Genomic DNA, 16594 nt, shown 5'->3' with positions numbered 1-16594 from the left:
AAGGGGAAAAAAAAAAGCATTGGGGAGGGAACAAGCTCTGAGAGTTTTGCTCAGAGCCTGTTTAAAAAACACATCTCCTAAGTTATGATTAGAGTGAAGACACGCAATGAGTCTGGTCTGACAAGGCGAGGGTTGCTGCTCTCTTAGCATTGCCTCTCAATAAGTGGGTCCTGCTTTGCTTTCATTCCCGTCAGGTAAAAAATTATTACCAATTCAAGTAATTTTCTCCCAACACATCTTCAAGCCTACACCCTTGCATCCCCTAACACAGGCGTACCTCAGCTTTAAGTCTGCTGACAGTGACGCTACTGCACCTACAGCATTTGCTCAGCTTTTGGTAGGTTTTATAACCATGCTGATCTCCGTGCCTCCCACCACCGCTAGCAATAAATGAACCAGTCAGGGAAGGTCTCTGCAAACCAGTCGCAGCAGTGATTAAGATGTAGACATACATATCTCCTCGCCCTTTAAATAGAAGGCTTAATTGGCGATGTGGATAGCAGCTTCCTAATGGACAGAAATTAAACTCCATTTAATTCCTGAGCAGACACTTCCAATGCACAAGGTTTACCACACATTTGGAGTGAGGAGGGAGGGGGGAAGGAAGGAGCCGCACGCACAAGTCTCTCTACCTCTGACAATCACTGAGGAAAAGCAACATGAGGACCAGAATGGCATAAGTGTGGCAGGTGTGAATTGACCTGCACTGGCAAAGCTGTGAGCTGGGAAACTTGCAAATCACATGATTGTGCAATACTTGGCTCCAGTCAGTGCTATCATGTTCTTTATAAAAGAAAAAAAAAAATATCTTAAAGACATGTACATCAAGTTAAGGGATTAACTGTCAAGTGACATTACTGAAACAGAGACAATATATTTCTTTATTGTTAATGAAATTCAGTTAAAAGTGAAGGAAGTGATAAAGAAAGTACTGTTTTGTAATGTATTTTACATAAGAACGTAATATAGAAAGGGAAGTGCAATTAAATCTTAATGTGGACTTTTTTATTTTTAGTTTATCATCTGGTTTACATTTTGAGCCCCTTTGCAGCAGTAAATTATGCTGGCATTTCGTAGGGAATAACTGCCATGTTAATTTAGTTTAATAAAATAACTGACAGAAAAGGGGGAAAAGCAGCAAGAAGAGACAGTACCCCCACACACACGCACTCCTTATCTTTAGCTAAGTATTCAAATGCTTTCTCTATGAATTGTCCGTGGTCCAACTCCAGCACCATGTAATAATACAATACATTACAACACAGTACAATACAATCTTGGGTTTCTGTAGCGCCCTTCGTGCAAGCATCCCAGGGTGCTTTACAATCATTATGAGTTAAAATTAAAACTGAAGCACATACAATTCCTAATAGAATCATTTTAAAAATGCTAAACAGAACAAATAACTTTTAAGTCTAGATTTAAAAGTCCCAACAGCCAGAGCTTTCCTTACTTCAATTGGCAATGAGATCCAAAGCTAGGGAGCAAAGCGACTAAAGGCTCTCTCATGTTATGTTAAAGGATCTCTCATGTTGTTTATACTTGTGCAGTACTCTACAGCCAACAATTTGCCAATAAGAAGGGGAAAGAAAAAAAAATAAAAAAGAGACTTATTCGCAATCTTGCTTTAAAGGACACTGGAGGAGTGGCTTGTTAACCCTCTAATAAAGTTATGGGGAAAAAAAAATAAAAAAAAAAATCAGTGTTTGCACTTGGCCATGATTGCGTTAAGAAGTATGCAAGAAACATGAATGAATGAATACAGATTTCTGTAGCAGTGCATTACTTGACTGTTTCTTAACCCACTGAACGTAAAAATAAAAAAAAGCAGCGCATAGGTTTATATATATATATATATAAAGCAGAACATCATCACAAATATTTAAAAAGCAAGTTATTCTATAGAACATTCTCAGGACCACTGAGTCGAGTAGGGCTCAGTTCTACAACACGTGCACATTTCAGAAGCAAAATGTATCAGAAGATAATGTGCCCTGTTCCTTTTTTGTTCCATCACTTCCCTAAAACTCGAAGTCCATATGATGCAGATAATCATTCACATGACACAGTTCTCAAAATTGCTGAGATACAACCCCAAGTGGTTAGCACACAAAGTGGGGAGCACAGTTCCAAAAATGTTACTCTCTTAGAAACACATGAATTTTGTACTTTGTTCACAGGACAGCCCGGCAGAAGACAGCTACTTACATCCTCATACAGCTGACTTCAGGAGTGTAAAAGAAAAAAAAAAAAAAAAAAACCAACAAAAAACACTACTAGCACAACCCCTCTATTGGACTCCTCACTTTTTCAGAAGCAGAAACAAGGCCTCATGCAGCGCGGATACTACGGAACACACTGATGCTGCAGAGTCCTCTGAAGTCAGAAACTGCATTTATTTGAGAAACAAGGTATATTCCCCTCCTCCCCACAGCAAGTCCAGGCCCCATAAGTGGGGCACCCTCATTATAGTTAATTCTAATGAAGAGGCAGAAGAAAATAGCTATGTTTTTTCTCTTTTAACAGGGCACTGCTCAGATAAAACAGCTGCAGACAGACAGATAGAGCTTTAACACAGAGAGTTTAGGTCATCTAAGGAACATAAATCAATGATCAAAAGATCAAGTGATTGAAAGGCCGAGTATCCTGCCAATGTCCTCACACCACTCTACCAACACACGTATTTCATCTTCCCTGTCCCATCAACAATAGGCTCAGTACTGCCCATTCTATCTGGATGGCTAAAAAACATAGGCACAAATTTTAATAGTCAATTAAAAATGTTTTACAAATCCAGATACACGTCAGCTTGAAGAGACATCAGAGTGAATCCTCTCAAGCAACTGAGGGGTGGGTTGAAAGGCCCTACCTGCCAAAACCTGAGCCCAGGCCCTCAAGGATTTACTTCCTTGAAATAATTAATGACAACTTTAAAATCTGAGGTACAGTAACTTCTAAAGTAGAAAAGGAGCTGCATTCCTTGCTTAGGTTATTAATTATTGGGGGAGGGGAGGAGGAGAAGAGGAGAGAAGAGAATGACAAGGAACAAAGAAATCCAAGGGACTTGATCTCAGGTCTGGGCAGGTAAGGTTGAAAGGGGAGGGCAAAAAACACCTTTCATTTTTGTAAATCATCGGTTAAAAATGGCTCATAAAAAGCATGTATTTTGGCAACTCTTAATAGCTCATTCCTTGGTTATTTATAGGTCTGGAAATTTTAATTTTAGCAAATGCAACTTTTTTTGTTTGGGTTTCGAAGGGGGGTGGGTGGGTCAGAAGAGCAGCGAGGAGGCGCGTGCGGATTTCTGTTGCACTGCTTATTTGCTATGACGGCCAGGTGCCTTCGGATCAGGTGAACTGAGAAACACTGATGTTCTGAGCAGGCTTTCTGTCTGGTGTCTCTGCCAGATCACATAAAGTCTGCACAACATCTGCATAAAACAGCACGCAAACTCAGGGCAGGTTATCTGAAGAAAAAGGGAAGTATATGATCTATAGCATGCCCATGTCAGACACAGGCAATTATTCACTACGGCACAGAAGTTTGATCAAAATGCAGTCAGGATGGCTATATTTATCACAAGTGCAAAACTATTCAGACTTCGGTATCATACCAGCGCTTGTTTCTGTGCGTGCATACATCTCATGGAATGCAAGCGTATATCCCTCTAACTGAGAAAACACCATTCCCTCATCATCAAGAGCGAAATTATGTAAAAGACATTAAAGACATGGGGGGGTGGGGGTGCACACAAATATCTTCAAAAAAATTAAAACAGTAATGCGATATCTGTAAATGACTGTGCAAGTATCGCATCCTTTGGATATATTCCACAGAAATCTTGCATGTCCCCTACAAAATATTTTAAAAAATAATAAATCATGAGATTTGAGATTCTACTATACATCAAGGCCTGGAATTTCTCATCTGTAACGCACTGACTATTGGTTGCCCTGACAGTCAGGCTAGACACAAGCAGTTTCAAAGGATGACCAAAGGAAAAAAAACCCTAAATTCCACAAACAACAAGAAAAAAAAACCACAGCAAAAAACCACCTTCACATTCCAGGATACTAGGAGAGAAGCAAAAGGATCCCTTGCTTCAGAAGTGCTTTTGCAGTGTTTTGATAAAGTGCCTGTTTGTGAACACTAATGACAATCGTTCAGAGAATCTTTTTGTAGAAAAAAAATAAAAATCAGGTGAGATAATACTAGTAGAAAAGTCAATGTCATTTGATCACTGCCATATTTTCAAAGCAGCGCCCAGATACTAATTAATCTGTACGATCTCTTCGTTTCGTAGGTGACTTCTTATCTTCCTTTCAAGGAAAAGGTTACAGGAACTCAAGATAAGGGGTACATCTAAATGTTCAAAAGCACACAGTGAGTTTGCTCCAGAATTATCAAAAGAATTTCCAGCCTTTTCTCAGGCCAATAGCCCATGCTGCTCTCCTCTCCCTCATAACAACTTATCTAACTATATTTATATATATACAGAGAGAGAATAATACAATAGGGACAAAACAAAACAAAAACTATTCATATCAGCATAAACACTGTCAGTAGTATTTCAGTTATTTCAACTGTGGAAGTAATAAGAGACTTCTGTGCTAAAAAAGAAAACAGAACACAACTATGGAAGTGAAGTATGAAAATGCTAGGACTAAGGTCAAGTAGAGGCATGAAAGAACTAACATTACACAAATAAATGCAACAGGCCAGCCTGCCTGCCTGATCACTTTAGAGCAGCTCCCAACAGACTGGAGTAGAGTAGAGCTTCCGTGCAAGGGGTTGGAAATAAGCATTGATGGTAGAACAATTTCTTCACAACCCTTTGGAGACTGAAGAGCCAAAACAGGAGGGAAATGAGATCTAGGCCACTCGCAAGATGCACCAATTTAATGGAATGCACAAGATTGCCCAAAATTGAGCCTCAGATTAAATTCCAAGTTGCCTTCCCCATCAAAAGAGGTCTGGAGAGGAAGCAGAAATTAAGCGAGTCATGCGAATCAAATGCAAAAAGTCTTTCACCTGGCATCTGCGTATGCTGCTAGTCTCTAGCAATAAAATCTGCAAACCCAAGGTAAAGAATGAAAATACATACTGCAGCGCATAATTCAGAACAGGCTTGGCTTGTCCATACAAAGTTTGCAGCGTCCTTTTACCTTGCCTGCTTGTTAGCAAAAATGTGAGACTAAACCTCTAGACAGATGCCTGCGATTCCATGGCAATTCAGAGCCATGTATTTGATCCAGTCTGTGCCGAGCACTCCAAGTCATGTTGACAGGGATTCCCTGTGATGCAGGCTCATACACTGAGCAATAAACCTGGCCTTCAGGGGTGGCCACAGAAGTCACAGAGCAAGACAATTACAGTAGCTTCAAAAGAGACTATGTATTCAACTCTCCTAATGAAAGCAAGATTCACAGTGGTGCTTTAGCAAGGGAAGGCATGAAGAGTTTAATCCTGTACACTTCCAAGGTTTTAGTTCGACAAGAAAGCAAATGGTAAAAAAACTATGACCAAAAAAAAAAACCACCTTCGGTAGATGATGCTGTTAAGTTTTCCAGACTCTATAGTAAAGACAAACTGGATCTCAAAGTTTGTTTGCTCACATATTTTCAAGCTATTAAATATATCTGCACTACAAAAAATAGTTTGCTTGGGGTTTTTTTGCAGTACATAGAATGTCAGTATTCTGAATAAACCTGAGTAATTTTTTAATACACAAAATGCAAGACTAATTATGAAAATACAGTAAATTTTAAGGATGATGATTCTCAGTTTTCTGTGCTTAGACGGGGCTTCAGAGATGCCATGCATTGAGCACAGCAACTTGAATACTTTGTAACAAATCCTTCCATATCTACACCAAATAGAGTACCGCTAACGACAGTGACAGAAAACGATAACTACTCTCATTCTCAATTTGAGTCATCTCATCATGTGGTTAATAAATGATATCCATAACAGTGTTAATAAGTTATGGTACGGTGTCATTGCATTAGTTTGCATTCGTGATGAAGCACTTCACATGGCATTACCTATGCCCATGAAGTACATAACAGGAGACACCACTTCTCTCTCTCAGAAGACTCTCCCATGCTGGCATTTTGATGGACCTTCAAAGGAAGCATTGCCTCCTGACCTCTGCCTTGCCCTTACTTCTCACCTCTGTCACTGCAGCACGCCACTGCGGGGCAATTCACAAACTTTAATACATTTAATAGAACGCAGACACTCTTAAATCGGTGTCCCTTCCATAGGAGAAATATACGATGAGTTATTTAGGCAAATACGGGAAGCATGCAGATCAGTTTAGTCATGTGAAAAGGACACAGTCAGATCAACACGTCCTCCCTCAAGCTCCCGGAGGGAAATGGAAAGATTTAGACTGATGGGCTCTCGATCAACCGCTGTAACAGCTTGTTCTTCTAAAAGTTAAGAATAAATAAATGTATTTTAAGCTTAATGTGATTTGGTCTTTAAAGAAAGAAGAAAAGCAGAAGCTATTTACATTCTTGCAACCCAACTACTGCAGTGCCAGTGGAGACAGAGGTGACAAAAGTAATAAGCATGCTTTTAACAACAGAAAGAAGCTCACAGCTTTAAATATATAGTTTTACAAGTAACGAAGTGCAAAACAGTAAATAAACAGCCCCAAATGAGAGTTCTGTAATCTGGGGTTTTGGTCATCTCAAGTGCTAACTTCAAGAGCTGTGATTAGGCAAGATGCTTTCTGTCCATTAAAATTATTATATAAAGATGCAGTATAGTTTAAAAATCAACTTTTTAAAAGAGTGTAATTATTGAATTGTCTCCGGTACCATAATACTGTCTCTAGTGAAGTATTCCTTTTAAAAACTTTTTTCTGCTTTACCACTGCATCACCTACATATATACAGAAGCTGCTACATGAAAAAAAATGTCCAAATAGAAATTAAATATCCCATCTCGATAGAATTTACTTGCTTTCTATCAGTATCAATTAAAACACAGCACTATTAGATTAAAACGGAGAAAAATCCCAAATTACCTGCAGCCTCCATAAGCCAGCAGTGCAAAACCTCACATGCTTTTATAGTAGGTATGTACAAGATAACTTTGCAGACCTATTACTGGAATGGTTTGCAACCAGTGAAGATAATTTTGATTATTTCCACTTCAAAACTTCCTATATTGGAGCCACATCACTGAAAACAGTCTAACCATAAGGGGAAAAAAAAGTGATGGGAAAACAACCTGCTAATATATCCACTGGAAAGACAAAGAGAGTAGTCCTCTATAGATTAACTGAAGTCTTTCAGAGACAAAGACTCCAATATTCTGAGCAAACAAAATAAAATTCCCATAAAAATCCCATGACTTCCTTAATTTCCTTTTCCCCCTCCCTGCAACTAGCATAATTTATTTGTATACTGGATTTGTCTCCACTGCACCACAACAAAACGCATTTTAAAATTTAAAAGGTAAAAATAAATATGATGTTCCCACCACAGCCATCACTGGACACAGTACTGTATAGAAAAAACAAGTTGCGCCTTCACAGTTATTTCACAAAAGAATGACAAAAAGAACGGCAAAAAAGAACAATAAAACTAGGACTCGAGGAAAGCATCAGTTCAATTTTTAGCAATGCATAAATTGATGTTTCATTTTTGTTTAGGTATATTTTGATTAGAACTAATAAATGACTGATTTTCCTTTGGTTGTTTGCAACAACAGCACATCATCCAAAGAGCTTTATTCTTTATTCCCTGCTCATATAGCATGCCGAAGACTGTCTCATTTTATGAATTAGCATTTAAAACTACTGTAGGTTATCTAACAAGCATTCAGACTCAATAGTACTTTTGACAGCAGTAAGTAAAGAGCCTTTTAACATCTTGAACACATGTGCTTGAAAAAAGTAGTTGCATCAAAGCAGTTCAAAGACTGAAGACAAAAACCAGTTAAAATCCAGTTTGCTGTGAGACAATTTTAGTGTGGTGTAAACAACCTTTCACGACTCCCCATGGGAAACATTGTAAGACTACGTTCAAAATGAATCAGGCATATTTATAAAGATCACAAAGTGGTCAAATGAATTTGCATTTTTGGCAGATTCACTCCACGGGTACTACTTGCTACAGTCTGTAGAAATCTCAAATCTCACATCAGCGTTGCCTATAGTGCTTTATTATTTATTACATGTTATGCTAAGTACCTGTGAAAGGGGACATTCCTTGGCCAATGAACTCTGGTTCATATCCTTCAGTAAGTCCTTCAGAGCATTTCTTACTGTTGTGTGAGACCATTGTTCAGGAGGCAAGTCTTCTAGTTTAGGGCAACTATTTGAAACACAGATTAGAAAAGGGATTATTACAAGATTGCATCCTGCTGCAGAACATTCCTTTAAGACAGACAGATTTCATTTTGCGCATCAAGCAGATGCATCTGGAGATTGCTCTCGGTCTCCTGATTGTTCCGATTAGTTAATTACTTTATACAACACATCTGCTGTATTGATGCATGAATTATACATCAGCTGCATGTGGCGACTATTTTTTCATGTTACTTCTACCTTCCTGCTCTGATGCGCTTGGTAAAACAATTTAAGGTGTAATGCTTTCTCACGACTGATCATGAAAAGCATTAATATATTAACCATTTTTTTCTTTTTTGTTACCATGAAATTTAAGAACCTAGATGGCAACAATAAGTGTGAGCAAGTCATTCTTTTACAAAATGCACACAGATGGTACTGTTCATGATATGCAAAAATATTTTTCTCTTAAGTAAACTTTATGTAAAATGCCTTCTTGTAATGCATCATTTAATTGACTAAAATGCAATATAGTTTTAATGAGATATCCAAAGAAAATCTATGTATCAGAGCTATAAAAGTTTTCTGCAATAGTATACTGTAAGTTAAAGAAGAATTAGAGTAACTAAAAAGGAATTTAGATAAGCCTTTGTGCTTTGAGCAGACAGCACAGTGGGAATTAAATACAAGCAATATTAACAGTAAGAGCAGACAAGTAACAGTTCACGTCCCAGAACTGGTATGCAGCTTACCTGTGTAACTGGATTTTCAGTGTGACCACATGATACACATCTTGCAGCATGTCTGCTACTGTAGCATCAGGGGCATCTGTCACATAGGAGAGTGGAACTGGATTCCACTTCCCAACCTGGATAAGCCCTGTGGGATTTTTGTTTTTTGACGGGAGGGGGAGTGGGCAAGAAAGACAGGAAAAATTGAAAAAAGTAATTTACCTGTTAATTCCTAGGGGCAAAAGAAATCTCTGACTTTAGCAAGATCACCACCTTTGTTTCTAGCCTCTTAAATCCGGCAAAACAAAAGACCACCACCACCCAAAACCCCCACCCACACACTGCCAAGGATATGTGTTATCTATATTATGAAATTATACAAATGCACTACAGTAGAGATTTTTTTTAATATGTATATAAGTGTATTTTCCTAAGTTCCCATGAATTCAACAGGACATGATATAATAGTTAGCATCCCTCTTAATAAATTAGAAAGGATTTTGCAATGTAAGGACTGTGTACATAAAAACCCCACAACTTTGCAGTCTATAAAATCATCAGGAACAAAATACAAGAAACAGAGCTAGATATTCAGTCATAAATGCAAGTTGACTCTCAACAGTCCATCTGCTCAAATATGCTTTACACTTCCTTGTGGATCCTCAGTGGAGCAGATTATTAAGGTCAATAAGCATACTAATGATTCAGTCAAAGTCTTTTTTTTTCTTTAAACAAAAACACAAAAAAAACCCCACCAAAAAAAACACCCAACCAAAGAAAAAGAATTTACCTCCACATTCCCCATGAACAAAACATGTACTAACTAAACAAAATACATTAAGGAAAAAAGAAATCAGAGATAGAATCTGCAAGAAGTTTAAGTAGTAAAACCTGCATCACATTCCTGAAGGAAATCCTGCCCCTCCCCCAAGACCGCACAAAAAACATAATTCATCGTACAATTTCATAATCTTATTTACCTTTTGCTTGGGCAGCAGAGCTGTGAGAATATCCAAGTGATAGCAATGCCATTTCAATCAGTTGGTTGAAAAGCATATCCTTCCTCACCAACACAAATTCTGCATGCTCCTCCTTTGAATCATATTCAATGGCATTTTCATAATGTTCCACTACACAGAAAACTGGAAGCATACTTCCTATAAAAAAAAATTAAATTTAACGTATTAAACTTGAGTTATAGTAGAGTAGGTGGGTCTATACAGCATTATGTAAATAAAACCTGTACGAACAGGCACAGGAAGCATCAAGAATCATCACAAATATTTGATAAACATATTCCCCGAGTCCTTTCCCCTCACCCTCCCTAAAAAACAGAAAGTTCTACAAAACATACATCTCTGAAAAGCAGAAATGCCAATTTATCTCGCTTGATCAGATAGAGATTTAAAGAATTACCTTCTATAGAAATAACAAGGTTGACTGAAGAGAAGTTGATTCTCTCTGTCCTGCCTGATTTGTTGTGAGTAGCAGGCAGCATGAGAACCTAAATACATACTGCAGATGTCTTCACTGTAAGCCATTTTAGTACCAGCTACATAATTTTGTGCGTTAACATTAAAACTTTCTTAGCCCTGCCAAAAATATTTAATTGCCTTCAACATCAACAACAAATCACCTTGTGTGTCATACATTCACTCTGAAAAGAGTACACAAGGAAACAAGGCAAAAGTTAACACTAATTCGTGCTTCATTCACTGAGTGCACTTGAGCACTACTTTCACTCGCATCTTTAAGAATCAAATCATGATTTCAATGCCATTTTAAGAAGCGTACCTGCAGTTCACGCTTTTTTTGTTGTTGTTGTTGCTGCTGCTGTTGTTGCCTCCTGCCCTTTACATTCCACTTTCTGGTATCCACTGCTATTTTGATATGCCTGAAAGTAATTACTAATTTCCAGTTTTGTAGCATCACACGACAAACCCTTCCCTATGTTGCACAGAATATTAAGCAAATAACCTTTTTCCTTTCCTTTTGCCTTTTTTTTTTTTGTTGTTGTTTTCATTTTTTTCCCCTCCCTTTTGACAACAGACAGAGAAGTAACAAATGACTTGAGTTGTTTTGGGGACAAAGTCTCTCCCAGCAATCAGATTCCTAGACCTTGTGAAAACCCCTCCCAGCCTCCCAGCCGGACACCGATGACACGATGACCTCGGACCCGCCGTTTTAGGCCCCGGTCCTGTCTCACTGGCTCCAGCAGCACAGGTTAGGATCTCTTAATGATGGAAAGCAAAAGGGTTAAAAGCAGATGTACAGAACTGTCTTATGGCAGCCTGCCAGAGGGGTATCATCTTTAGCATAAATGATGACAAGGGTTATTTTAACAGGGCACCCAGGAACTCCAATTAGTCCTACAATGTTAATGCCTCTATAACCACTGCCCTCTGGACTTACGGAAACCTCCTAACCTGCTAAGGTGCACCAGACGTGCTGTAGTCTGAAAAGAAGATTTACTCTTGACAACAGATAAATGCTTTAAGACCGAGACTGTTGACTTGTGCTCTAATGTATAGCGAAAAATCACGATAAAAAAAGATACCTCTTAAGCACGTATATTTAAACTACATCTGTTCACCAGAGAGTCAATCCCTGGCAAACAAACCCCTTCAGGCTTGCTTGGAAAAGCTCACAAACTCACTCCAGTTTGCCCAATAGGCTCAGCATGAAAGACAAGACTAAAAGCTTGCCAATATTTATGTAGTGCAGGAAGGAGCTTTTTTTTTTTTTTTGTCCTGTTTTTTCAAAACCTAAGTGAGCCTGGTCAGGAAGGGAGAGAAGACCAAAGCAAAAACAGTACATGCAAATTGGCGATTTCTTCATTGGTTTTAATTAAGCTGTGGAGAGCTTTCTAAAGCACACACACGCTTCATCTGCAAAAAGGTGGTGCGGGTGTTCCCCCCCCCCCCCCCCTTCCAGGCTCTCACAATTGATGTTTGACCTACTACCATCTGACTCAGAGTAAGGGTTCAAAATTCTTAAGTAGTTTCACAGTTAATACCCGAAGATGAAGTGTAAACAAAGCTTCATTTTAACAAACAGTGCAGATACACTCAAAAACAGCTAAAGCTTATTTGTTTTTCCCCTTATCAGTTCCTACAAATTAAGCCATGATCAGACACAAAACTAGCAACGCACAGGTACTTAGCTGCATATCAGCACACTTTTTGCCAGGGACACAGTCTCTTGAGTTGCAGCATTCTGGAAAATGTGGTACTTTAAACAACACGGGAGAACCTTCTGGCCAAATTGTGATGTACAGCGTAGATTATCAGAGGTGGATCCTGGTAGTGCGACACAGGTATCATCTGACTACAAATCAAGCCACTAAATCTTTTAGCAAACTGTCACTAGTGTCCTTCTGTTAATGTGAAAAATGTTATACAGGAGAGCACAATCTCAGCTGGCTGATCACTCCTGCTAGTACTTGGCAAGACTTCCAAGTGCAGCAACTTCATAACCTTCTAGTATTAAAGGGGAGAGCATTGGTCAGTGCTTGCTGCTAAAAATACAGAATGATTTAAACCTGAAGGCAGTGTTAGAGCTTTTGCTGAAGGTTTACGAGTCTGTGTAAACAGCACGTCTGCCATAAGGAGCAGTGAAGTCTGTAGAATCCTTGTCTAAAACTGTCCTGGCATTAAAGTTTGCTGTGCAAATATCACATAATACCAGAGACAGCTGAAATCTCCTATTTAGGAATTTATGGAACTTATATGTTTGCAGGCGTCAGAAAGTCCTTTTTATATAGCCCCACTGCTTCACTGTACAATGTTAATGCACTCTGCTTGAAAAGCCATAATAAATTATATTTTTAATGCTCTTACCCTGGCTTTCTTAAGATGCATACATTCTTGGCAAACAATCAATAAATAGGGTAATCATGAGCAGAGGCCAAAGAATTTGCTGAAGTGCTGTTTTTCCATTTTTAATAGATAAAGATCTAACAATACGGACTGCTGTGTCTGTTCATTTCAGGATCAATATATTCTTTGTTTTCACCAAACCAAGGAAAAAATAAATGATTGTACGATAAATGTTATGCATCAGACACAATGAAATTCCACTGCCTTCTAACTTTGTGCATTTAATAGTCTTGGTTGCATTTTGCACTTTGCTTAGCAAATGCAAGAAAAATCTGGACTATAAACATACACCGATTATACTAAGGAAAGTAGAGGCTGTTTTAAAAACAAATGCCAAATTACTTGCAGCGTATTTTGATTTAAATTAGCAAGCCTGCAGGACATGGTCAAAAAGACTTACACATTTTGAGAAGCAAAATTTATAGATAATCGTCCATTAAAAGTATTTTCAGTGCAAACAAAAGCCATCCATATATAAACATCAATGATTCTAAATGTGCCTTTTCCTTGTGTAAATGTCTAATTACAGCAAACCAGCCACTGAAAAATATGACACCCAAGTTGTTCATTGTTCAATAATGAATTGTACTTAAGAAAATAAACTGCAAAGATTGACATCATAAATGACTTTTCCAATGTGATACCTAAAGATTTACACTCCCTCCTTTAAACCAACTTGCAACTGTTATGGAAATACTGCTGCCCTTCCAAGCTTGGACCATCATTAAGAGGGAAGGCAAAATTTGTTTTGGGGGTTCGGTATTTACTCTTAGATATTTTTGCGTTTCCTAGCCCAACACCTACTCAAAGAATTAATGCATTACATTACTTCTATTTCAATGTAGGAATTTGCTTTAATCAGGGCAGCTAGCCTTTACCTTAACAAAAATCAGACTCCACCCTGTAAAGCAAGATGCTCCACCCAAGCATGAAGCTTACATTTCCCAAATGTGATTTATATCAGAGTTGGGAATATATAGTATTTTAGAATGGAGATTTAATCCTGAAATATAAATGAAGTAGAGTCTGCAAAAGTATGCTTTCCCCCAAAAAATATTATCATCCATATTTCTCCAATGCAGAATTATCAAAAGTGTTACCTTTTCTAATATTAGTTTTCATCAGGTGTCCAGAGTGTTTTAAAGGCACTCCTTGCATTTTAGTTCCTGTACTTCCAAGTCTTCCTCTTCCTAATGGGCTCCCATTCTGTTCCAAGCGCGCAATTTTGGCTGGTGGACCCTTCGGATCGCTTACATTGTTAGACATTTCTGAATGTTCTTTCCCCTGAGTTGCCTCGTTCAAATGATCCATACTCAGTCCCCGCCTCTAAAGATCACCTGCCATGATTCAAAAAAAAAAAAAAAATATATGTTGTACACGTGTGCGCATATGTATACGTATACAGCCTGCACATGTACAGAGATATATATGTATCATAAGCTCACAAAGAAGAATAAATAACTATTTTAACTGGAAAGAAGATGCCTTTTTTAAAAGAAACAAACTTACTCTCCAAAAATGACCTCATACCCCAGTTTACAGAGAGATCGCATCATAATCGGGTGGAATTATTTCTTAAAAGCCAACCAGAGTACCCTTCAAAAAAAAAATAATCTTCAGAGATATTCTATTAAATCTGAGAGAGACTAAGACTCATCTAAACAATGATGATTGTCAAGGTATGTGCTCCAACACAGCTATTGTTACAAATCTCACAGAAAGGTCTGTTATTAATCCCGGGTGTTTTTTAATATGTTAAGAGGAAGAGAGAGAAAGAAAAAGATTCTAGTGAGATATTTCTCAATCTATTTGATTAAAAAAAAATGGATGCACAACAATAGAGAGACTGTTAAAACTTTAGTTGAGGGAGCAACAGATTTATCAGAGATGTAGGAAATTGTTCATTTACAATTCCTTCCCCCCCCCCCCCCCCCCCCCCCCCCCCCCTTAAAAATAGAAGTTAGAGGATAATTTAACTTCGGAAACCAGTGGCGGGATATGGTTGCTTTTGAGTTTCCCAACCAATGCTATACGAAGAGTTTATCAACTTTGCAAAGTTCAAAATATGTCTATGAAATTTTTCAGATGTTAAGCTTTAAGTGTTAAATGGAGTAATTTATTGAATTAAAAAAAATAATTGAGAAGAGCAGAGAGCATCTCACAAAACATAATGCTGGGAAAAACCCCACAATTTCTACAGCACTTTTGAAGCCCTTAAATATATTTTAAAAAAAAATACCAACCAAACCTGGGGGATGATAGCTTACGTGTTGGCACAGCTATTTGAAACCAAAACTCAGCAGTATTTTCAATAGCAAATTAAGGAAAGCTATATGTTAGCATGCTTATATTACCCTTTTTATAAACTTTTTAAACCTCCGTCCACGAATAACGATTCCAGTTAAATCACTAAAAATCTCCCAAGCCTAGAACGTAATGGATTAAGTTTAGAGGATTTTTGTCTCTCATCAGAATCTGTTTTGCTAATTATACTAAAAAACCCAAACAAACAAACACCACCACCACCCCCCCCCAAAAAAAAAATAAAATCTGTTGCTGAGAACTGAGACGTCTTTCTGGTTATGATTTCATTCCTCAATACTGTTGTGATTGTTAGGTGTTTCACCCTACTTTCTCTAACTGCGAAAGGTGTGACTACACTGGCAATTATGTTATGTATATAATATAATGACTAAGGACAGGTGACTAGACATAAGTTTATGAACTAATATTTACATTAGCAAGTAAAAATACTAATACTGGGGAAGTCACATTTAGAAAGACTGGTGTGAATCTGCTAATTGCTACTTTCTTTCAGTTGCCTAGTAATTCAATACATTTTCTGACATTTCATAGCAAAGCTATTAAAGCCTACACATCTTAGGATTTTTTTTAATATATTTCTCTGTCATCGGTATATATGCCAATGACAATTCTGTAAACTATTTTTTTTCCTTGTTTGAAAATCATGCTGCTTTTCCCCGATATGGTGAAGAAAGAGGTAATATATTAATCCGAACATTTACAAGCAACCTCAAGAATGCCACTGAATAGCTGAAGTTCAGAAAATCATTTTCCCTTATGCTGTAAGGTGACAGGCTAAGGTTTACCATTCATCTTGATCCCACCTGTTTTAGGTTGTGTGTCTCATTAACAGTAAACGTGCCTATTTTAGCCACTTTTCGAAAAGATTTTTTTTTTCGTTGTTTAGTGTGTTAACTGCAGCCTAAGCAAAGAATTGCAGATTCAAATCATTAACATCTTCCGATGTTTCTGATGATGCTAACACGCTATAAAGCTGCTTTTCCGAGACTGGTCTCTCTCAAGAATAAGAATGTTAACAAAAAAGAGGAAAAAAGGGGGAGCGGGGGGAAGAGTAAAACCAAACCAAACAAAAATGCCTCAAACAAGAAAATCCTTGTCACTTTTGGCAACTTCAGAAGTACTCTAAGGCACTGAGATTCTTTGCTACAAAAAGTATCTAGTCATCATGAGTCAGAATCGCACTACATCATGTACAGTGAATAAAAGTGATAGAACGCAGTTAAGTTAATGCACTGACTACAACCAAAACATCAAATGGGTCATTTTTGCTTGGCCTGAGAATACCCACCCATCGGCATCCTTTCACCGCTTAGTCATCTTGTAAAAAGCTTTATGTTACAAAGCAAAATTACATG

At 37.9% G+C, this 16594-nt stretch overlaps 1 protein-coding gene across 5 annotated transcripts in view; it reads right to left on the bottom strand.

Moving 5' to 3' along the window:
* The window catches only part of SATB1 (SATB homeobox 1), a 95183-nt gene that overhangs the window by 57669 nt on the left and 20920 nt on the right, over positions 1-16594 (bottom strand). For 3 of the 5 annotated variants that reach the window (XM_055707933.1, XM_055707937.1, XM_055707934.1), the window contains exons 2-5: positions 14015-14251; positions 10017-10193; positions 9058-9184; positions 8207-8330 (exon numbers count right to left, since the gene is read on the bottom strand). In XM_055707933.1, coding sequence (XP_055563908.1) covers positions 8207-8330; positions 9058-9184; positions 10017-10193; positions 14015-14225 — 639 coding nt within the window. In that variant the 5' untranslated portion in view covers positions 14226-14251. Of the gene's footprint in view, positions 1-8206; positions 8331-9057; positions 9185-10016; positions 10194-10830; positions 11051-12189; positions 12336-14014; positions 14252-16594 lie in introns of those variants that run through there. The other 2 variants (XM_055707936.1, XM_055707935.1) reach the window with 2 other exon arrangements.

Source organism: Falco cherrug, chromosome 4, assembly GCF_023634085.1.
Source record: "Falco cherrug isolate bFalChe1 chromosome 4, bFalChe1.pri, whole genome shotgun sequence".
In the NCBI taxonomy this organism is placed as follows: Eukaryota; Metazoa; Chordata; class Aves; order Falconiformes; family Falconidae; genus Falco; species Falco cherrug.
This window is presented reverse-complemented; position numbering and strand designations above follow the sequence as displayed.